General features: G+C 41.6%; 1 protein-coding gene across 1 annotated transcript; it reads right to left on the bottom strand.

The window, feature by feature from the left end:
* Nucleotides 1–209: 209 nt before the first annotated feature.
* On the bottom strand, nt 210–21,454 carry gxylt2 (glucoside xylosyltransferase 2). Its single transcript, XM_079999989.1, has 7 exons — nt 21,036–21,454; nt 13,889–14,090; nt 7,350–7,481; nt 6,712–6,963; nt 6,239–6,362; nt 3,434–3,606; nt 210–418 (listed from the first exon to the last, which is right to left on the bottom strand). Exons 1-7 carry the CDS (start codon nt 21,335–21,337, stop codon nt 245–247), a joined length of 1,359 nt encoding a protein of 452 aa, XP_079856115.1. The 5' UTR covers nt 21,338–21,454; the 3' UTR covers nt 210–244.
* Between the last annotated feature and the right edge of the window lie 1,024 nt (nt 21,455–22,478).

Genomic DNA, 22,478 nt, shown 5'->3' with positions numbered 1-22,478 from the left:
CCTAACAGCATTCATTGGAGTGTCAGATTTTAGTATCAAAGTCCCTCCCCATTTTTGTAGGAACTCCTTGCATAATCCACAGCAAAATGGTCCTTTGTTGTTGTAAAAAAGATATATATATATATATATATATATATATATATATATATATATATATATATATATATATATATATATATATATATATATATATATATATTTTGTATGTATAAAGTTGAATCCCCAGACATCGTCCACTCGTCCATCAGCGTGGATTCACGTGCCGCACCACCTTCAATTCATACACCTTCCTCATGGTCTTCTCCACCTGCTTGAGGAACACCTGGGGGATCCGGCCGCACAGCGTGTTGACCGTGTCCAAGAACTTGGTCTGGATGGGGTAGAAGAGCGACTGGAAGAGGTTGTCGTCGAAGGCAAACTGCGGAGAAATGGAGGCAGGGGGGGCATCGTCACGTGTCAGTTGGGGGAGAGCTGGAGCGCTGTTTTTCCTTTTGCTTTTTTTTTTCCGAGTGGCAGAAATCCCAGGCTAAATGTCTCTCACAAATCCTGGCACAAATCCTGGAGCATTATTCATAAATTACCAGTCGGCACGACCTTAAGAGGCTTATCTTGGAAAAGCAGAAGAAACAGACGCCAGCGCCAGGAAAAAAAAAAGAAAATTCTACATTTAAATATTGACCCAGATTATTTAATGCCAGCGGAAAGTGTGGAAAAAAAATATTATACTGACATATAAAACACTCTGAACTGCTAATTTTGTCAACTTTGATGGTATTAACAATATAACTCAAGAGTTTATAGACAAAGCTTTCTAAACACATTATGGCTGATAATTCTCGAAAAACACGACAAGCTACGTGTTAATGAAGTCTATGATAGAATTAAAGGTGCACATAAGAAAACTACAGGCAAAAAATGTACAGTTTGCATTATCTAATATTGAATTGAATATATAACCATTTTAAAAGGAAATTCTCTATAGAGTGCTGCAGGAATGAGTCCTAAAACCCGGAAATAATTTAACATTTTGTACTTCTGGTTCCCTCGTCTCGAAGTCAATGGGTTTTATTTTTATGGGTTTTTGGTTAGATACCTGAAATAAGTTCTGTGGTTAACACAAGCTGAAGAGATTTTCACATTTTGTTCTATGACATAAACCACCTCAGTTTGCCCCACTCATAAATTTTGAAGCTTTTACGCATCTTATAAAGGTAGTCGGGGACATACGGCTGGACAATATGGCCAGAAATGTTATCACGATATGTTTTTTTATATTGATCGATGTCAATAATTATCATGATGTATATTGAATAATCTTCTTCTTCTTTTGGCTGCTCAATAATGCTAAATTTACAGTTTTAAGTGTATTCTCATGGCTTTACCTTACATACTCAATAAATAAAATATATATAAATATATTTTAAATATAATATTGTGGCAGTTTCGTCTACCACCAGCGAGCCAAGTGGTGCGTTCAGGGACCTCCGGCACAGAGACACAGAAAACGGGGTTGTAAACACCAGTTTATTGTAGAGAGTGGGCTAATTGGAATAAGCCCAGGAGCAGATAGACATGTGTCATGACGGGCTCCTCTCCCGAGTGAGTGTGGGGATGGGGGTTTTACCTGCTGCTCCGTACACCAACCAGCGAGCAACAGGTATCCACTCTGATCCCAGTTACCCAGATTCAGGTCAGGTGTGGCTGCTCAAACCGCACCATCCCCACACCACAAATATATAAATATATTTAGGGATACAGATATTCCTCTATTATCCCATTCAAATCTGTATGCCTTTTATTTTTAATATTCAAATTTATTAAAAATTTGAATGCACAAATTTAGTGGGCGGGGTGGTTTACGCACGGTTCGGCAGCTCCGATCAGAGTGATCTTTTCTACAAACAAAGAAAATAAAAACTCTCAATGTATTTAATTGGCTCAGTTTCCAGCTGCTGCGGAACAGATTGCAGATCGCTCCTGAAAACATCCCGCCCTGCCGCCCGGTGCGGTCTGGTGGTTGGGAACCTCTACAGTAAATTACATTCCGTCGATGATGGTTGGCCTTAATTCCCACTTTCATCGCCACATCAGTGGAATTACTGGACATTCTGGTCAAATACACACTTTCCCTTGTACACACAGTCAAACAACCGGAGGAGAGGGAGACGCGCACTCGTGAGTCGCCGCCAACACAGACTTTGCACAGTTACTGGATTATTTCTCTCTAATGTGTGTTCACTGTGCAACAAACTGGATGAACTTTATTGCTCATCACATGTAGATTGATTTCGCTAACTTAAGCCAATTTATATTTACAATCAATTGTTTATTAATAAAAAGAAATACACAATCCAATGGCAATTTCAACATTTGAATAGTTTATATTTTGAATCTTCAAATTCTATTAAAATTTCGTTACTGCAGCCCTGGAACAGTCCAAAAAGTTGTCGAATTTGCGCTCTGTAATTGTATGCGTCGACGTTTGGAGCGGACCGGGGGACTCTTTCTGTGTCAGACCAAACGTCACTGAAAAGTGCTGATTCTTTTTTAGATCGCTCTCCTATTGCGGGAGCTGTGTCGGGTTCGGATTGGGAGGAGGGCAAGTTCAATTTCAAGTTGTTGTTTGATGAAGACCGGGCGCATCAGCTCCGGGGGGCCACATCCCGTTGCGTGCTGCCAACTGGAGAGCGGAGGAGCACCTCCGCTCCTGCTGTATGATAGGCTGTTCTTGTCACATTTTTGTTTCTCTGCTCTGTGCGATTAGCTGTTCATGTTGTGTCTTTGTAGATAAAGGAAAACAGACTGTGAATCAAACTGTATCAAAAATAAATGTCATAAATTTATCATTGTGATTGTGGAAGATTTTATCGTGAAAATGATCAAGATTGTTTTATCGCCCAGCGCTACGGGGACATTAAACGTCATTACGGCCAACATGGAAAGTCATCTACTCACTAGTCCGCCTTTACAGTCTCTAGTTCTGTTTATACTCGCGCTCTTGCTATATCAGGTCACACAAAGTGGAAAGCTTTTGTAGAAGAGATAAGGGTGCAAAATCAAATGACAAGTTGGAAGCTTAGTGGTGGTGATGTTGAAGTCATGCGACCACGGTGTAGTTGGTTTATAGCCTAACGTTACCTTTTTACCCCTGGAGATTGCATTTACGCTCCAAAAAACATTAAAGTGGTGTTAATTTTTGAAGATTATTTTGCTGAACAAAATGTGTATCATAAATGTTTGTTTGCCACAGAGCTTATTTTCGCCAATAATCCAAATTCCAATGGAAAAATCCCATTGGCTTTTTGTCGAGGGAACCAGGGGGATGCTTACTTCCGGGTTGGCCTACAAAAATACGTCATCCCTGCAGCACTCTATTGTGGTTATAGGTTCTATTGAGTCAACTATATTTTTATTTAGTTTTTGGTTCACTTACATTCTGTATTGCATCGTATATGACTTTGAAGGCCGGCTGCTTGTCGTCGTGGTACACGCCGCGGTTGCCGTGGAGGATGGAGACCCCCTCCTCTTCGGCCCCTTTGCAGTTACTGCCGTACATACAATGGTCCGGCCTGTAGTTCCACTGGCAGGGAAAGGTGAAGAGACATTCTGGAGAACAAAAACAATGAAACAACAATACCCAATTACTGATGTAGTGGTAGTATGCAATTAGTCCTCAACTGTTATTGTCATGGCAAAGATGATTGGCACCCCTAGGCTCTAAAGACTGCAGTATAGACCATTGGAAAACCTAGGCCCTAAAGATGCCAGTATAGGCCATTGAAAGCCCTAGGCCCTAAGGACGCCAATATAGACCACTGGAACCCCCAGGCCTCAAAGACATCTATATAGCCCAATTGGAACCCCTAGGCCCTAATGGTGCCAATATAGACCGCTGGAACCCCTCGGTCCTGAATATGCCAGTATAGACTGTTGGAAACCCAAGGCCTTGAAGACGCCAGGCCACATGCCCTGAAGATGCCAGTATAGACTGCTGAAATCCCTAGGTCCTGAAGACACCAGTATAGGCCGTTAGAACCCCAAGGCCCAAAAGACGCCAGTATAGACAGTTGGAACCCCTCGGCCCTAAAGACACCAGGCCTCATGCCCTAAAGACGCCAGGATAGACCGCTGGAACCCCTAAGCCTGAAGATGCCAGTATAGACTTTTGGAACCCCTAGAACCTAGAGGACGCCAGTATAGACAGTTGGAACTCCTCGGCCCTAAAGACGCCAGGCCCCATGCCCTAAAGACGCCAGTATAGACCGTTGGAAACCCTTTCAAGTAAGCTTCCTCAAGTAAACTCTCTGGGTGAAACAGAGTTAAACTTTCTTTAGCGGTTTAGGGATGGTTCCTAACAATAAATAATCATTTCAATAAGTAAGTAATAAATAAATGAATAAAGAATCCCAAAATAAACAATAAAAAATGAACCTGAAAAATAACAATAAACCTCTGTATCAACAATTCACATTCTGACAAAAGTATGAAATGTGCAAGTTTGCATAAAAATATATATTTTTATATGTACTGTGTTTACCAGCATGGAAAACTCAATGGTTTTAACAATATGATATATATAGTATTGCAGGGGACAACTACAGAAAACGTTTAAGCCAAACCATAAAGCTTCATTACTCAATTTGTATTGTTACAGGCACCTACCTACACAGTACATCTACCGTTTACCATTTCTCACACAATCACATTTAAAAACGTTAAATCGTATTGCAAAAACACACTTGTGGTTATGTACATTTTTCCAAAGTTATTTGAATTCCCTGTGAACTGCATCAAATGTGGACCTGTCCTGTAAATGGTTTAATCATCACGAAAGCTTTTACTTCACCTTCAACCTAAAAATATGGCTGTGTCGGATTTTGTTTTGACTCGTAGTTTCACTACTTTGACGGCACAAACAAACATAAGCGGTGACACACACACGGTTCTGTTTTCACATGCACGCTCTCGGGCCGCTGCCAACTGTGCCAGTGCCTTTGAGCCCTTATTACCGGTATCTGGAGACGAAACCTGGGAGTCTGCTGTTGCCTTCAGCCACAGCCTCCTGTGTTTACAGATTGAAATTCATACAGCAGCCTGCAGCTGAACTCCCTTATTCGATAAAAGGGAAGGAGATTACCATATTCCACTGGAAGTGTTCTCGTAGGAGCCGGAACACCCACGCTGGTATTTGCACATCAAAATCCTCCGCAACACGTAAAAGCAAAAGCACTCCACCTTAAGTATTTCAGAATGGATGTACGAATACTGGTCTGGTTTTTTTTTGTGGGTTTTTTTTCTCCTGAGGTTTCAATGTCGACTTTTCACTTTCGTCTTCAGCCTACGGTCTTTCTGGTTAACACAAGTTCCTTCTCAGTAAGAAAAAATAGGTTGTTTCCCTACATCTAAGATGATATTTCATTGGAGTCCTTCAAACCTCCTCTAATTTTCTGAAAATAATTCAGGAAAGAATTGATAAATATAATTGCTATTACTTCTGAAAAAATACTTAAATAGTTGAGTGGGCATTACTCTGAGCTGCAGGGGCTGGGATCTAAAAAACCCAACAAGCAATTGGGATATTTGCATTGGTAGTATTCACTGTAACCATGGAAATGGGCAACTATTTCAGATGTTAAATTTCACGTCTTACATTTGATAATACAAAAAAAAAAATTGGTAATGAACAACCACAAATTGTTGAAAATTTTTCATTTTGAGTAAAGGCCTGCTTCAAGAGATTGTTATACAATTAGCAGTTGCTATATTGGTGTATCTGTTGTCATTGTGTTAACATGGATTATTACACAGCTCTGTGTAATATTTGGTTGTGATTGGTCAAAAGTGGCGATCAATGGTCAGTTATTTTTGAAAAATCACCGCTGATCTGTTGATAAGGACCGTTGTCATGGGCAATCCCTTATCCGCCTGGATTCCGAAGCTTTGCAGTCACCTAGCATGACACCGCAATAGGCATACTAGTTATAAAATCATCAAATTTAAAAAATATATTCCATCTCAATATACTATTTTATTTAGTAAGAAGCCATGTAATAAGCGTAATAATATGTATCTAGGTGGTCAATATTAAAATAACCCCCTTCAGAGAACCTGATCACACTGCCGGGGTTTATTTTGCGAGAATGACCGGCTGGCCACACAATATGCCTTACGTAGTGCACCGCAACATGGGACAAAGCCATGTGTGTTTGCGGCATCAGCTGAGAAACAGGGGCCGTACCTGGGTTATAGTGGAAGATGATGTTGAGCAGGTCCTGGTCCCCCCAGGTAATGTGGTTCTTGTACTTCTGGTAAAGAGGATGGAGGAGGGCCTCCCACGACAGGCCACTGGGGATCATGCTGTTCTGAAATGCCAACAAGGAGATTTTTTTTTCTTTTCCTTATCAGCAGCGTTACAGAGTAGCCTTTTTCAAAAACACATCATCAAAAAGGAGGGCTCATTTCCATTTGGGCTCAGAGTCGCAATTTCCTGTGCTGGGTAGTGGACAGTTGCCAAATTAACTGGAGAGGGCAGGCGTCTGTAATGTGAGTGTCGGCAATCAGACAGCTTCAATCAGGGCTCACTAAGAGCACTCAGAGCCGAAAAAGCACAAATCAGGCTCTGAGCCAGACACCAAAAATAAATTCATCGGCTTCAAAATATACAAAAAAAAGAAATCTAAAATGAAAGGGGGGGTGGGGTGGGGGGCTTACCTTGAACAGCGTGCTGCGGATCCTCGTGAGGTTCATCAGCATGACACCCGAGTTGACCCCGGTGACCCCGTAGAAGGGGTGACGGGCGAAGCGGCTGTACCACCCGATCTTGGGCACCTCGTGCTCTGGGGCCATGGCCGCCAGCTGGGTGCCATTAAAGGCCTTCAGGAAGGCCCAGATGTCGTCCATGGGGCGGAGGAACAGCACGTCGGTGTCCACATAGAGCAACGAGTCCACCTCCTTAAGAATGACCTTAAGAAAAGAACGGCTAGATTTACATTATCTGGCATGTACGTACCCCCCCCATTGAGATTTTTCCTCACGACGGCATTATTAATGGTTTGCTTTTCAGCAACAGGAAAATCCATATTGATTTCCCTGACCTGCAATATGCTGATTGCATTGTAAATTAGTCGGTTCATATGTCAGTGAACACTGAGGAAAGAAAATCAATGGTTGGACAAAGCCTCGCCTTAATTAAATGACAATATTGCTCTCCCGAGACTTAGCCTATTAAATGACGCTGCTAAAAACCATCAATAACCGCACATGAATACCTACAGACTAAAACACAATAACAGAAACGCTCCAAGAAATGGACCCAGCCAAAATGGAACTGGAATGAAGTTGAGTCTTACGGGCAGAAAGAGCCTCTGGGCAGCGCAGGGTTTGAAGAGTTTCTTCCACTCCTCTGCGTTCCCCACAGAGAAGGTGATGGGGTAGATGCGGTACTGGAACTTAGCTGAGACGGAGCGAGGCCACTGGCCCAGCTGTAAGAGGAAAAAACATATACTGAGGTCCCTACGGAAACACCACACTCTGGACATATTGAAGATGAGTATAGAATATAATTTTGGCTCTATACTGCCCTCTCCTTCAGAGGTTTTGTCTCAAAAACAGCTCCAGGGTGTTGGTAGAATTAAGGTTGGCCTTTTAATAATATACACGCAGTGGCGGATACTTCATTTTATTGTTGTGGGGGACAATAAACAGAAAGATTTCTCGAGAGCAATTCCTAAAGCCAAAGTGCTGTTGCCGCAAAAAGTACTGTTGTATTAAATGAACTTTATATACTGTTGTGGAAACCCTTGCTACTACTATATATATTGGATAATTGATAGGTAAATAACAAATAACTTAAGGCTTTTACAGTATGCAGGTTATTTACACTAGTAGGAGAGAAGCAACAGCCATTAACTGAACTTAAGATAATAATTTGATTTGTTAATTTTTCAGATTATAGTTTTCCCCAAGAAGCAGATTTCAAATGTTTTGCTGTCAATGTGTAAAAGTCTAAAATGCTATGAAGCCTGCCAGAAACTTACTTAATATTTGAACTTTAGTGTTTGTAATAATTTTGTCTTTTTTATGACTTAAGCCTTAACTTATTTCCAAAATTAAAACAAAATTGCATCATGGCAGCCAATTAACATGCAGTAAGAAAAAATAAAATACTTAACCTAATAACATAGGGTAAGTTAATCATTATATTATAGAAATATTAGTGTTTCCATCTAGAAATGATAAAGTATTTTGGTGAAAACCCGCAATTTTTTTCCACCATGTACCCTGTGTCATAAATACGTCTGGCATTTGTAACAAAACAAACTCAATTCAGTGAGTTATAATGATTTTAATAGTGGATCAACCTCCTGCCTCCATAGACATACATGCATTTGGAGACGTAGCTGCCCCGTACCAATATGACGGCCATATTGATGCACAAGATTCAACCACGTGCAGTCTGGTTCCGATTGTAAATGTGTTTTATTCTACTGAGTGGTCGAGGTAAGGAAAAATGCCTGACACATCCTTTGTTTTAGGTTAACCTTTCCAAGTAGCTACTTATTGGAGGTCAGCCACCACTTCCAGAGATTGCGCCACACTCGTTCGGAGGGGTAATGTGTGTGGGGAAGGCAGTGGACCAAACCACTGTGAGCATATGAGGGGGAGGGGGGGGCGCAATCTTTCGAAAATTAAAAATGCATTGTTTTGCATCTATTTGCACAAGTGCTTTCAATGCATAGTATCATATTATTCAAAATGATATAGTTATGTTTAGAATGACATATTGAGGGGGACAACTCTGTTTCCCCCAAGAAAGTACTTTTATAAGTACTTTCACACTTAGCTACACACTAAGTTTGTGCACAGCGCTTCTTATCGACATTATTAACATAACAAAAATACCCCTAAAAACACCCAATAACAAAAGATCTCTGTAGAGCAGTCGTGATAATGACATTTTAGTCGATTATTAATGGTCATACAAATTATTGCGATTAACAATTTTATTCTCTTCCTTCTTCATTTTATGCCGCTATCATAGTTTAAGCCTAGAACAGTGTTATAACACATACAGTATATACCTTATGCACAAGAGCCACTTATTGGCATTGATTATTGGAATATAAAGATCTAATTAACAACTATCATAGGCTCAAAATTCCCGTTAACTAACGACTTTGCACAGTGATCGCATTCAGCTCAAGTAATTGCGCTTTGGCGATTATGTAAGAATAACTGTAACAGAAGTAGTAACTAGTTAAGTGCGCACCAAAACATTCAGGTTGGAGAGCTGTCTTGTTTTCCTGCCATTGAAACCGGCATTGAGCAAAGCCAAATTGGTATCGCTGATGATCTACACATTCATTGGCTGAGAACCTTTTCAATTCGCGAAAATAAACTTGTGTAACGATGGTGTTTTTAATGCAATGTGCGCACACTACAATCACAGGAGGAAACCTGGCAAAGACGTGGAGCAGAGCACAAAACAAACTCATACAAAATCAACATACGTCACACACATATCAGTTAGTCGCACTGGAAAAATATAAGCACACTTATAACATTTTTGAGCCCACCCCATCAAAAATAACTGCTTTATTAGTGGAGTTCCAGCTCTTCAGATTCCAAATTTATAAACGTAAAATTATTTTTACTGTGGTGCTGCTTTCAATGGGAACTGTATACAGTATGTTCTGAGAGCTTTATGCAGCTGAGAGTTGGATGTGAAAAAAACATACTATCCCCAATTTTCCTCTGGGAAAAAAAAAAAAAAAAAAAATCAGTATGGAGAGGGTTTTGGATGTGCACAGGAAGCACTCAATTTGACTTTCATTCAAGATGATTGAAGTTGCTGAAAAGGAGAAATGAAATCAACGGACGAAATCTAAGACCTTGCAAGATCAGCTTCATTCAATTTTATTTTGATTTTGCATAATATGCAATTATTGACCGCTACACGTACCATTAAAACAGCAACTTATTATACTTAGAAATGACCCCCCCTACCTCTCAGAGATAGCTTATTGTTCTATTTCACATAGGCCCTTCGCCCACTATTCTACTCCCCATTTTATTTAGCTATCATTTTCTCACAGAAGATAGAAGCGACTCACCACAATGGCCCTTTTTAGGGCCAGGTTCCATTGGGCAGCGGTGCTAAGAACGCCCGGCAAATCGGGGCAGGGGGGAACGCACGGCCCCCACGCCAGGCAGACAACCGCCAACACCGGCAACTCAAATAAAGAACAAAAATCGTACGACACCCCCCTCTATCCACCCTGCCTCTCTGCCTCTCTGTGCACAGACAACCCTCGCCGGGCTGTCTGTGCACCTGGCCGCCTTCTTATGAATGGAGATCTGAGTGAAGCTACATTGAAACCCAATCCGGCTTTTATACCGAAGAACATCAGGAGCCTCTATAGTTTAAGGGACATCACACTTACCTGTTTCTAACCGCCATTACAGGCTAACGAGGAAGATAAACGTCTCCATTGCTTATGCCCTATTCGGGCCTGGGATGCGATTCGATCCACGGCAGCAATAAAGGGCACAACTCAACTGTCTGTCTCCTACAGCGGGGTTACTATGGGAAAACCTGTCGAAACAGCGGCTTTCTCATTTGTTATGTGACGGCATCTCACAGGCCCGAAAACGGGGCAAGTTTTGCCACGTGGCGTCAGGGCTCACTTAACTAGCGGAATGGCAGCGTCCACTGCTCTGTTTGGAGTTGTGTCAGTGGAGGACATTTGCATGGCAGTGTCAGCATACCCCTTTGTCAGATTTTATCTACTGGATGTATCTGGAGGATTCCTATCCTCCTTGGTGCTCCCCACATGTCCCTTGTTTAGTGTCTACACGAACGTTACGTGGCTAAATATTTGTGATCCGTTTATCCAATATGTAAATGAGAATGGACGGTCCCAGCGCATGATTGGTTTAATCGCCAGTCCGGATACATCGCGGACCTGTTCATCCGGATATACAAAACGGCCGGTCCGAACATATCGCAGACCTTCTCTGTTGAGGTTAGTCACAATGCTATTTTTAAGTGGAAAATTGGTATGCGTATAACACCGTTCCCACTGCCCTGTTATATCTTGGAAGCTTATGCCTATCGGTTGGCCAGTTTTACCGGCAGAGCTATTGCCTCGTTTTCTAAAGCAGGGCGTAGACTCAACTTGCTTCACCTTATGCCAATAAGGACGAAGCTAGGGGGCTGAGCAAATGTGAAATAGAACCATAGTTAGCTTGCTCTAACTCAAGTTCTATGATCATAGGCGAAGCCCTCTAACTTTTCCTGTCCTGCTGTGCTGAAGATCCTTGGGGAACAGCTCTGTGTTCACCAGACCAAGCTCAAGTTCCGCACGGAGAGTGAAAACTATTCATAGTGATGTGAGGTTTGACTCTTTTTTGAGATTCCGTTCTCGGCGAGTCACTCAGTAAAAAAGAGACGTTCGATTTTCAGACTCTCGGTTGTTTGAGTCAGTTGGAGTAACGAGTGAGCGAGGGAGGACTTCCGGTAAATGATGAGCAAGAATCAGAAAAGTCAGTTGGGCTCTGAGTTGTACATGGAATTCTGTCAAGAATCACAGCTTTCTGTCAAAGTTAATTATTTTGGTGGAAGTGTAAACCAGTCACATTCAATATGAATTGTGCCAAATGCCTTAGGCTTGGACTCCTAATGTAGTCCTCATTAATTATTTTCAGTTTGTGAAGCCAAGATTAACTCGCTCAATTCACTTGCTCACTTGCAAAATTCACTTGCTCCCGAGTCGGGAGACTAAAAGATTTGTTCAATAGTCTCGCAACACTAACTATGAGTAGGCCATAATAACAAGCACAGTTATACATGCTGCTGGTGTTTTTAGTGGTTAACAGGATAGTGGTGTGGCTTGGGATTATTTCATTGTAAAAAGCGTGCAGTGGCAGAAGAAAGGTTGGGAACCACTGCCTCCCTTCGCTAAGTGAAACTAAACACACTACAAAGAAAATCATAAACATCCCCACCTTACCCAGGTGCAGGGCTTCACCCTCCTAAAGCCCAAAGCTATTCAACTAAAGCCTCAGATTCTGTGTTTCCTTAGATGTTGCACCCTCCCATAATCACCGGCGCGCTTCAAGACTTAGTTCCGTCAAGAGAGGAGTGCGAGGAATTGGCAAGTTTTGTGCTGACAACGTTCGGAGATTAGATACACACTCGAACACACACACGCACACGCACACACACACACACACACACACACACACACGCACACACACCTTATCTATCCCTGCCACCGTTTTGGTAGGCTCTAATCTCCTGTTGTGCATATCAGGCTCGAATGATTTTTTCTTTTTTTTCCTTTGGTCGAATTTTAGGCTTCGTGCCGCCGTTAACCGGAGTAGCGGTTATAAAAGACAGTAATTACCTTATCCTCGGAGCCCATCAAAATCACGCTGGGCGCAGCTGCGAAGGTGACTTTGAAGTGCCGCGACGCTCGGGGCTTCGTTCTAGAAGCGAGCGGAGGAGTGTCTCGGTGATAAATTATGCCCTAACCTTGAGATAAAAGGTTCAAATGCCTGACTGAGCGAGAGAGCGCGACTCGGATAGGCAGAGTTAAACCCACTCTGATCCCGATGTCATCCATTACAAAAGCCAGGGGTTGGGGCAGGGGAGGGGTTGTTAAACACGCTCCACATTAAAAAGGCACTAGTGAGACGCTTCCAGAAAACGCATAGGCTGATAAATTACACGCAGGCGACGGCAGTTTGTAGATTAAAAACAGCGTGTCCACATACCGCCTCAGATGAAGAGCGATTATTGAACAACTTTATTGTTAGGTTATAGTATATTGCTTTTTTTTTTTCTATCTTCTAGTTAATTTTTAGGTTTGTTGAAAATTGCAATTTTTTCCCCAAATGTTTCCTTTTGAATTGTTTTATTTATTGTTAAGTTTATTTTTATTGTATATTTTTTGCTTCATTTATATTGGCTTTATGTTGCCATTTTTTCCAGCTAATTGTTAGGTTTATTGCATATTACTCACTCCTTCACTTCATATTTATATCCATATCTTGTGCAATAGACTGACCTATTTCTGTTATTATTAGATTATAGATTATTTTAGATTCCCTTTTAGGGTTATTTTTCTTATTTTCATTTTATGTACATACACTGTGACCTCTTGCCTGTATTTGTAACATGGACTCTTACTTTTTTTTTTATATTCGACTCTAATTTTATTTAAAATGAATAAATAAATAAATAAAAATTATAGTTGCCTTGTTTTTTTAAATCTTTTTATGCCCACAACGCAGTTGTTGCCTGTCATGCCCCAAGAATTTAATTGTGCCGAATGACCTTGTGTTGTCCTGTACACTTGACAAATAAAACACTTTGAACTTTGAACTTGAACTTTTATATTGCCATTTTCTTATTTCAATTTTATTCTTATTACTATATTAGTATTACTCATTTATCTATCTACTGTCTCTCTCAATTTGGAAAACGCTCCCAAAGTCAATATCCGGGGTAGAAAGTAACACGGCAATTTTCCAAAACTCCTTGTATTAAAATTGTACTACTTTGAGTGTTTAAACGGTTTGTTAAAATGGGTTTTCATACAAACAATACAATAAGTTACAATGCACTTGCTTCAGATTTGAGAATTAAAAGTAGTAAGAGGAACCCTCTAAGCTAAAAAAAACAAACAAAATGAAAAACTAACTGTAACCGCCCAAGACTAACTGATAAGAGAGGTTGAAGCAATCAGGATGGAAAGTGTCTTCACACCAGAATATAAGGTCACGTTGGGGTGTATTTGTACTTCTCCTTCTCGGTAAGGATACAAGTACTCCTTTCGTCATTGGCCAAAAGGCATTCTGGCATCAGCCCCTCAAGACCACTTACCCCCTTTTCAAACTGGCCGGCTAAGGGGTCTTCGGCAAAAATGTGAAACTTGATCTTCTTGACGCTGAACAGGAGGGCTGATTTGACCATAGTGAGGGTCTCATCCAGACGGTTCTCGCAAGCCACCACAGCCAGGTGCATGACCTCTTCAACACGGATGCGCTTCGACACTGGGGGTCGCCCCGCATCACTCCTTTGTCTACTGTAAAGAGGCACAAGAAAAGAAAATGGGTAAGGTAATGAAATCCCAGCGTTTAGGGGCCTATTTACACTCCTGTCATTTGCCGAGACTGGGGAGCATTGTCACTTTGCGAAACAGCAAATCTTTCATACTTTTACGAGGGCAGAAGTGGTGGAAATATGAGATGAGACCTTGCACATTGGCACATTTCCTGACAATTTACTGACAATGCAGACTTGGTGCCCCTCAAAGATTTCCTCAAACACATACACTCACACACCTACACCTTACTTTAAGGTAATTGTGTTTTCCCCCCACTGGGTTTTCTTCTCCCATGTACAAAGACAAGGAGTTCCTCTATCTGATACAAAAAACAACCAAAAAAAAACAACAACCGCCCAAGTAGAGCTGCTGTTGAATTAAAATGGACTCAGCGGTGCTTAGATCTCCCGCTAAGCAAAGGAATACATTTGTGATAAGGGAGCCCTGAAGCCAAGCCAACATCACGCGTTCTCCTTCTCCTTATAAACAACCTGGGGTTTGGCTTTAATCACAGACGTCAAACAGGTAAACGTTAGCGCAGCCCTGGGGAGACGGCAGAATGACACAAAAATAGCGGAAGATCTTCTGAATCGTCCTAAAAAGAACAATAAGAAATGGAGAGAGAAAAAAAAAAAAAAAGCATCTACCAGAGAGTGAAAAGGTGGATTCTGGGGGAAGTGCATTCTGTTGAAGGACTGTGCAGTGAATAAAGAAAGGGGTAAATACACCCTCCGGGCATAGAGACAAAGAGTCTGCCGTGACAAAATAGATGTGAAGGGGCGGAGCAGAGTGACGTTTGGCAGGTGGTGCCTTCCAAGGCAAGTCTCCAAAGCGCGACACTTAGTTTTCTGCATGGCTGGGGGACGGTGATGAAACACTGATTAAGATGAATGAGAAGGTGCTGAGAACCCTGTGGCGCACACAAGGATGACACTCCTTGCAAAGTAGCAGAAGCCTCCATTTTTAATTGGGGTGGCAATGTATTCGGAATGGCATTTTTATAATTATTATTATTTTTTTTTTTACATGCCTTACCTGTGCATTGAATGTTCTGCGGCAATTTTTTCCAGAGACAAAAGCAACCCTCTAAACACGCTCTTGCTTTTACATGAGACGTGCTGCACACGAGGGAACGATTCCCAACATCTGGAAACGGTCAAAGGGGATTGAACTCACTTCTGGCAGCAGCAACCGTGTATTCTGTCTGTGTCCAATAGTTTCGCAGCCATTTTTCCCCCCTTCAAAGCACGGTGAAGCAGAACTAAACAGCGGAGTTTTGAGAAACGCACTGTTAACTTGATTTAAAGTCTGCGCCGTTTTGGTTGGGGTCTTTTATCTGAGTGTGTGAGTCTATTCCACTAGATCACAGCGTAGAGGGGGTATTAACGCTCTTAGCCTGATCTCGCTGTACTGTCATGGCTTTCCCCTTTCCGGAAGGAGGAAACACCATGATCTTCGCGTTCTAGAGTCAACTTGACTGGTGATGAATGGGCATGCATCTGCTTTTGTAACTGGCTCATCATTCACTCGTGTTCATTCACGGGAACTTTAAGTGGCTTTGTGTGATCTCAGTCTCTAAGCAGTAAAACAACATGTCCTTCAAGATCAAAATAAATAAAGCAGCACCGCCCCCCCACCTGTCTCTACACCTCCCTGGCAGATTAAATATTGTTCCAACAAAGTTATGGAGGGGAGAAAGAAATCCCCGAGCAGGCACGGACGGAGGACCGGGGTCAAGACCTGGTCTGGCTTTTGTCAACATGGTTTCCAAAATCAACAATCAATCAACACTCAGTTGTTTTGGCAATTGAGATAAACTGATTTTGCTATTGACGGATTGGACTAGGAAGGAAAACACAGACTAAATATACAAAGAATTTCAAAGAAATTAAAACTAAATAAACAGGCAAAAGGGTTTGTTTCCTCATATAGAGAAACCCCACAGCGCCAACTCCTTGGTCCGTGAAATTGGACCAAGCCCGCAATTGAAATTGTTTTTACAGACAAGCCAAAGCATGTCTGCAAGAACAATCATTTAGCGGAGACGGCTTTGCTTTCTCATGACAAAAATGGCGTGGAAGGCTCCGTGACCACAAGCCGGAACAACATTGTCTTTGGAACATTGGGTGTTCACTGGGATGATGGGAATGGTTGTAAAGTAATGTGTGCAGGCTTCACCTCAACCTCGTTCAGATGACAAGTTTGAGCCTATGCATCTAGTAAGATGGTTCTTATTAATAGTGAAATGTTCCATGCGTAACACAGCAAATGAATGCAATAATTGCAATTTCTACTTAATTCCCATTAAGGGTTTAAGGTTTCATTGATCGAGGCTCACTCATCCAGGAACTCTTTTACATCTGTTAAGATTCACGTTTTAGACGTTTCTGAGTCTAAATGGCTCCTCATTTAGTTCCTGCACCTTGGCTCTAGCGGTTCTAGATAATCATCAGTCCTCCAATTTATTAAAAAATATGAGTCATAGCAAACCTATTACAACAGCAGACCAAGTCTAAGTCAATGGACAATTCATTTCTATGTTGAAAATGACAAATGACTGCAACCTTTAACATTTTGCCAAAAAAATTGCTTTCACCCAATTTGATATACAGTAAATGGTGTTCATCCTTTAACCCTAAACCTAATGGTGTTCACCGATGGCTTAATGGTGTTCACCTTTTAACCCTAAGCCTGGAAAAGCCACACACACACACACACACACACACACACACACACACACACACACACACACACACACACACACACACACACACACACACACACACACACACACACACACACACACACACACTTTATCTCCTCGTGCTTAAACATTCAATGCCTGCTCTCTTAAAATTGATTTTTCCATTGCCTGTATTTCTTGTTTCATGTCTGCCAGGTTTCCCTCCTCGCCTTCAGCCCCCTTCTGACACACTCACACACACGCTGAGCCTGAGTCTATCCAACACATCCTGATGAGGCCTGCAAAGTTTCTCCAGCCTCCCCAACAGACTCACGGCTTGGTTGGCAGGCAGGCGAGGGGGGAGACTTTGGAGCAGCGCTGGCGGAGTTGAACACTGAGTCATGCAATGGATTTTTTTAGCAGTATGTCACTGCACAGTTACTTTGTTAACATGATCAACACTGCCTCACCCAGTTGTGTCCAGTATGTTCACTGGGGTGGTCAATGAGTCAATGGGGCACAGACCAAAGCAAAGGTTCCTTTAAGCATCACCCTTCAACCAGCCCTATGCTGGCAAGGCATAGATTTCCAAGGATGGACTCAGTGACAATTGTGGAACAGCCATTAGCACTGACATTGGTAGGAGGAGTTAAGAAAAAAAAAAAAAGACATTGGTAGGAGTACACTTAGAGCATTTGATAGATGTTCAACATTCCATTACTCTGTCTCAACTTTTACATCATGGTGAAAAGATTACTGAATTACTTTGGTTACAGTATAATTGCCACAACAAACCAATAAACCTTCCATACTTTATCCTTTCATAACATTCCCTCTGCACAAGTCAATAGGAACAGGCAAATATTTTAGTCAGATTTCTTCCAATGTGCCCACGAACAGGATGGCGGCCAATCCAAGTTTAAGATTTTGTGGTGGCCACTCAAATTTCACAGTTGGCCCCTTGCCAGATGTGGCCACCCTCTCTCCGCTTCCTTGGCTTTGGCAGTTCCAGTGGTTTTAACAGGGAGTTTAAGGGTTCTTACACACCTGAGGATGTAGGTCTGACAAAATAGAGTGAGGATACTTCTGAGTGCGAGGGCTAGGCATCAAATGATATGTTGCGACTTTAGACACAAACAAAACTAAAAGCTTCTTTTGTATCTAAACATTCGTATTTTGGAGCAGTGTGTGCCCTTTAACACGCTTGATAAAAAAATAAAATTGGTATTGGGAAAAAAAAAAGTATAGTTTGCCAATATTGAAGTCGAGGAGGTGAAAACGGCCAGCACTACTATCTCCTGAAGCTCTTTAAAAATTCTTCCCCTTTGTTTCACCAAACCTACAGCCAAAGTGGTCCAACGCCTACACTACAGCTGTAAGGTTTGGGTGTGGGGACAGCTGGAGCTCTTCCCTGTATTTTTCGCTGCAGGAAGTGGTGTGATGCCTCCAGAGGAAATGATATGATTAGAATGAAATGGGCTTGTTTGTCTATTAACTCTGCAGGACAGGAAATCAGTCCAAGGCTTCAATTTGCAGATGACCAGAGTAAAGAATAGTTCACGAAACAAATAAACTATGGAAATTTACTCTACGTTGATATGCATTTCCTTTCCCATATAATACTTGCTGTTCTGTGCTGTGCAGGCATCTATGATAGGAATAGGAATAAGAATATACATAAATGTAGAGCAAGTAACAATCAGATCAGTTTTCTTTTTCAATCCTTGACATTCGAATCCTTCCCCAATTATCCTTACTACAACAGAGAGATAACATACCATCTAGGGATGAACAGTAATTGATAGCTGTATTGGGTATAAAAGGGACAAAACGGTGTTCATGTATTTTGTACTCATTTAAAAAGGCTCTGATACTGAAAACTGAAACCAATCCAGCGAGACATTGTTGCCACTCAAAGCAAGACCGGGTTCTATAGTATTTTTGAAACTTGGTGACCACTTGATGTTATGTTACAGTATGTCTGATTGGCTCAACAAAGCAGTGAATACATTGATGACTGGGAATAAGTAACATTAAATTAATAAGTTAACATCTTAAAATTATCGATATCAAGGTATTCGTCAAAAATATTATGATATTTGATCTTGTCGATATTGCCCAGTCCCAAGAGTGAGTACTTGTACATGGTTTAGAGAACACAGTATTGATACATCCATAATATAATCTCTTCAAAGGGTGGTTATAAATGCAGTAGAGTGTGGGTGCAATAGAAAATAATGACCCCCCCTCCCCCACTTACAATCACAATGAAAGGGAGAGACAGTTTCGAGACATCTTAATACTTATGGGGCCGGTTTCGCGGTAACAGATTAGGCCTAATCTCAGACTAAATCACTCTTTTAATCTGAAATGACCTTTCTCAGTCATGGTTTAAAACAGTCTTAGACTTTCTCAGAGTCCTCGTCTCACAGTCCTAGTCTTGGTTTATAAAAAAAATCCTATTTCTATAAGGAAGATTAGAGGTCATCAACGTTTAAATGAAGGTTTCAATTAAACCTGGTCTGTGGCAGGTTTATTTTTGGATTAATGGGTGTGGGCCTCCAGGTCGACCTTGACAACAGTGAACATGGATTATCTGGACCAGAGACGGAAGGACCAGACAGAAGGAGCTGACTAGTCATTAATGACCTTAGTCGAGGACTTCCTAGTCTAGAACTAATTCATCTTAATTTAAGACACGTCTCAGAAAGGCATTTTTTTAAATTCCGGCCGAACTGAATTAAACCCAGTCTGCGAAACCGCCCCAAAATGTAATAATTGAGAAGGGATTCATAATTTGTGGTACTGCTTATGTGTTTGGCCATTACCTCCTAGTTCAACTATGTTCTCAGTTTTGTTTCACGGTCCAAATTTCCCAAAGAAAGATAAAGCAGCTTTATTGTAACGAGCAGCCGAGTCGAGGCGGCTCACGTCCAGAAAAGAACAGCTTGTGTTTTTTATTAGAGACAGCACTCCTTCCTCCAGTCACTCCAAACCTGTTAGGCGTTTTCCACGGCCACCGGTGACCCTCTCACCCCCATCTCCCTTATCAGCGCACAGCACACACACAGGGGAGGAGAGTGCTTTCCTAGAGGACGCCGGGGTCTTCTCTAAATATAAAGCCTCGATAGCCTTCTTCTTTGATTTCATTTTATCTACCAAACCGGCCAAGACAACATCCAAGGAAGGCATTAAAATAGAAATGACATTTCCAGCGGCACGCTGTGGCCATCGCATTAATCAGCGGCGTGGGGCCCAGAAGAAAAACAAAGGATGTATGCTGGCTTAAATTAGAAATCTTGAAGACACAATTAAAGGACTTCCATCCGTGAGACAGAAATAGGGAGGCGCCCTATTTCCAAGGCAGAAATCTTGTCATTCACTCATTCATGATTCATCTGCATTGTGACAAGGACAAAGTGTTTGGATTCCACCCAAATGCACCAGTTAACACCACTATCATTTCAAGGTGACCCTGCAAATACATAAGATTCAAATTAAACATATTCTTGTACTATCAAATAATAATATTGTATAATATTCCTATCATTTATCGTTGAAACCCTTACAGTATTGGGAATAAGGGCTCAAATGAAGATATCAAACTATGACCATTTGATATTGTGACATAAGTGGACATAATAGGTGTTTGCATTTCTCCTAAATGCACCAATTAATATCACTATTACTGTTTGTGTGATATATATATTGTGAATTACACATGATGTAATTCAAGGTGACCCTTGCAACACATAACATTCTTATAATAATAGTATTAAATATTCTTATCATTTATGATTCAAATACTCTTGTTGGTAAAAAAGGGCTCAGGTGAGGATTAACTATGATGATTACAGTTTGCAAACACATAAATACACAGCCCCTCATATTCAAAGTGTGACGGGTGACTTATTAAGCCCTGTTTGCAAGGCTGTATTATGTATGCAGTTTTATGTTTCGTGAGGTGATCCCTTGACAGTGTCCTTGAGGCTGTTGAATGGAAGGGAAAAACCTATTAAAAATAACAGGTTATCAGCTTCATATAACAGCAACTACGGGATTTGAGCAGAATAAATCAGACAGACAGACAGGCAGAGAGAGAGAGAGAGAGAGAGAGAGACAGAGTGACACACACACACACACACACACACACACACACACACACACACACACACACACACACACACGTTTGTGGTCAAAATGGAAAAGTGTGTGTGGAGTTGATTCATCCTCATCCTCACCTCTTTGCAATCCGGATGGCTCCTCCATCGACCGCGTTCTTTTTCCTTCTCTGCCCGATCGCCTTCCCTGCTCGGATCACAACTTCTCGGTGGTGCTCAGTCTTTGTGGGAGAGGAGAAGGAGGAGGAGGAGTTGTCCTCCTCCACCACCACCTCCTCCTCCTCCTCCTCCCGCTGCTCCTGCTGGTCCTCCGCAACTCCCCTCAGCAGCGGGTCGTCCGCGGAGTTCCCACCGAAGAAGTACAAAAGTAGGAAAACTCCCAAGCACACGGCAATCGCGAAGATTTTGCAGCGGATCCGCATCGTGGTACCGGAGCGCGGGGGTTGTGGGCGGAGGGGAGGGACGGGTCGCCTCTCATGGCTGCGAGTGGAGCTTCGGGGACAGAGTTGACATTTTGTTCGCGCTGCTCCGCCGCTTTCCGAGAAGGGGCTCCCGAGCGGCCACGGAGGAGCGCCGCTGGGGGCGGGGCTTGGTTACGCCGCCGTAAAGCTGCTAAAGGAGGTGGCTCGGACCCGGGGCGGCGTTTTAAAGACGTCGACGATGGTTCTCCGTCGACGTCCGACTCAATTGTGCGCTGCTCGTCCGTCATAGTTCGTAGGACGAGCTCTGCCGCTGGGAGACGTCCCGCTCTGTTGACGGCCTCTGACGGTGCTTCAACGCCGTCCGAACGGGGCAAACATTTACAGGTGGTTGGAAAAACAAAAAAAAACACCGTTTTTCATTTTTCAGTCAGTCATTTTTTTTTTTTTAAATCGGAATGGGCTTCTAACTACGTAAACAAGTCACGTATATAAAATAATAATCAATAAATCTGTTTGGGGTTTTTTTTAAGTGAATTGTGTGTATTCTTCTTTTTTTTTTGGCGCTTTGCAAAAACTGTGCCAAGGGAGTTGTAAACTGTCATTCATGGAACATGGTCGATGTCCAGCTGAGCAAACTACTTGCAAACAACAACAACAAGCTCTTCCGTTTCCCCGACATAGTGATATTTGAAAAGTGATATTTGATTTGGATAATTTTTAATATAAAAATGTCGATTGGGAAATGGGTTTTAAATGTATAATCATTTCTATGTAATCCCTTTCTATGCTCTATGATTTCATAAAGGTAACCTACGAGAAACCCAAATTCACATGCGATATACCTGTGAATCGTGACCCAGTTGAGAACCGTTACTCTACTGCAACCTAAGTTACTGTTGTGATAAAGTGTCCTTGAAGGGCGCTTTTAAATTACAATTTTATTATTATTATTATTATTATTATTATTATTATATTATTATTATAACAACAACAGTAAAAATACTGATAATACTATAATAATAATAATAATAATAGTAATAATAATAATAGTAATAATAATAGCAATAATTACTATTATTATTATTGTTATTATTATTATTACTATTTATATTATTAATAATAATAATAATAATAATAACAA

This window comes from Zeus faber (genome assembly GCF_960531495.2).
Source record: "Zeus faber genome assembly, chromosome: 5".
Taxonomy (NCBI): domain Eukaryota; kingdom Metazoa; phylum Chordata; class Actinopteri; order Zeiformes; family Zeidae; genus Zeus; species Zeus faber.
This window is presented reverse-complemented; position numbering and strand designations above follow the sequence as displayed.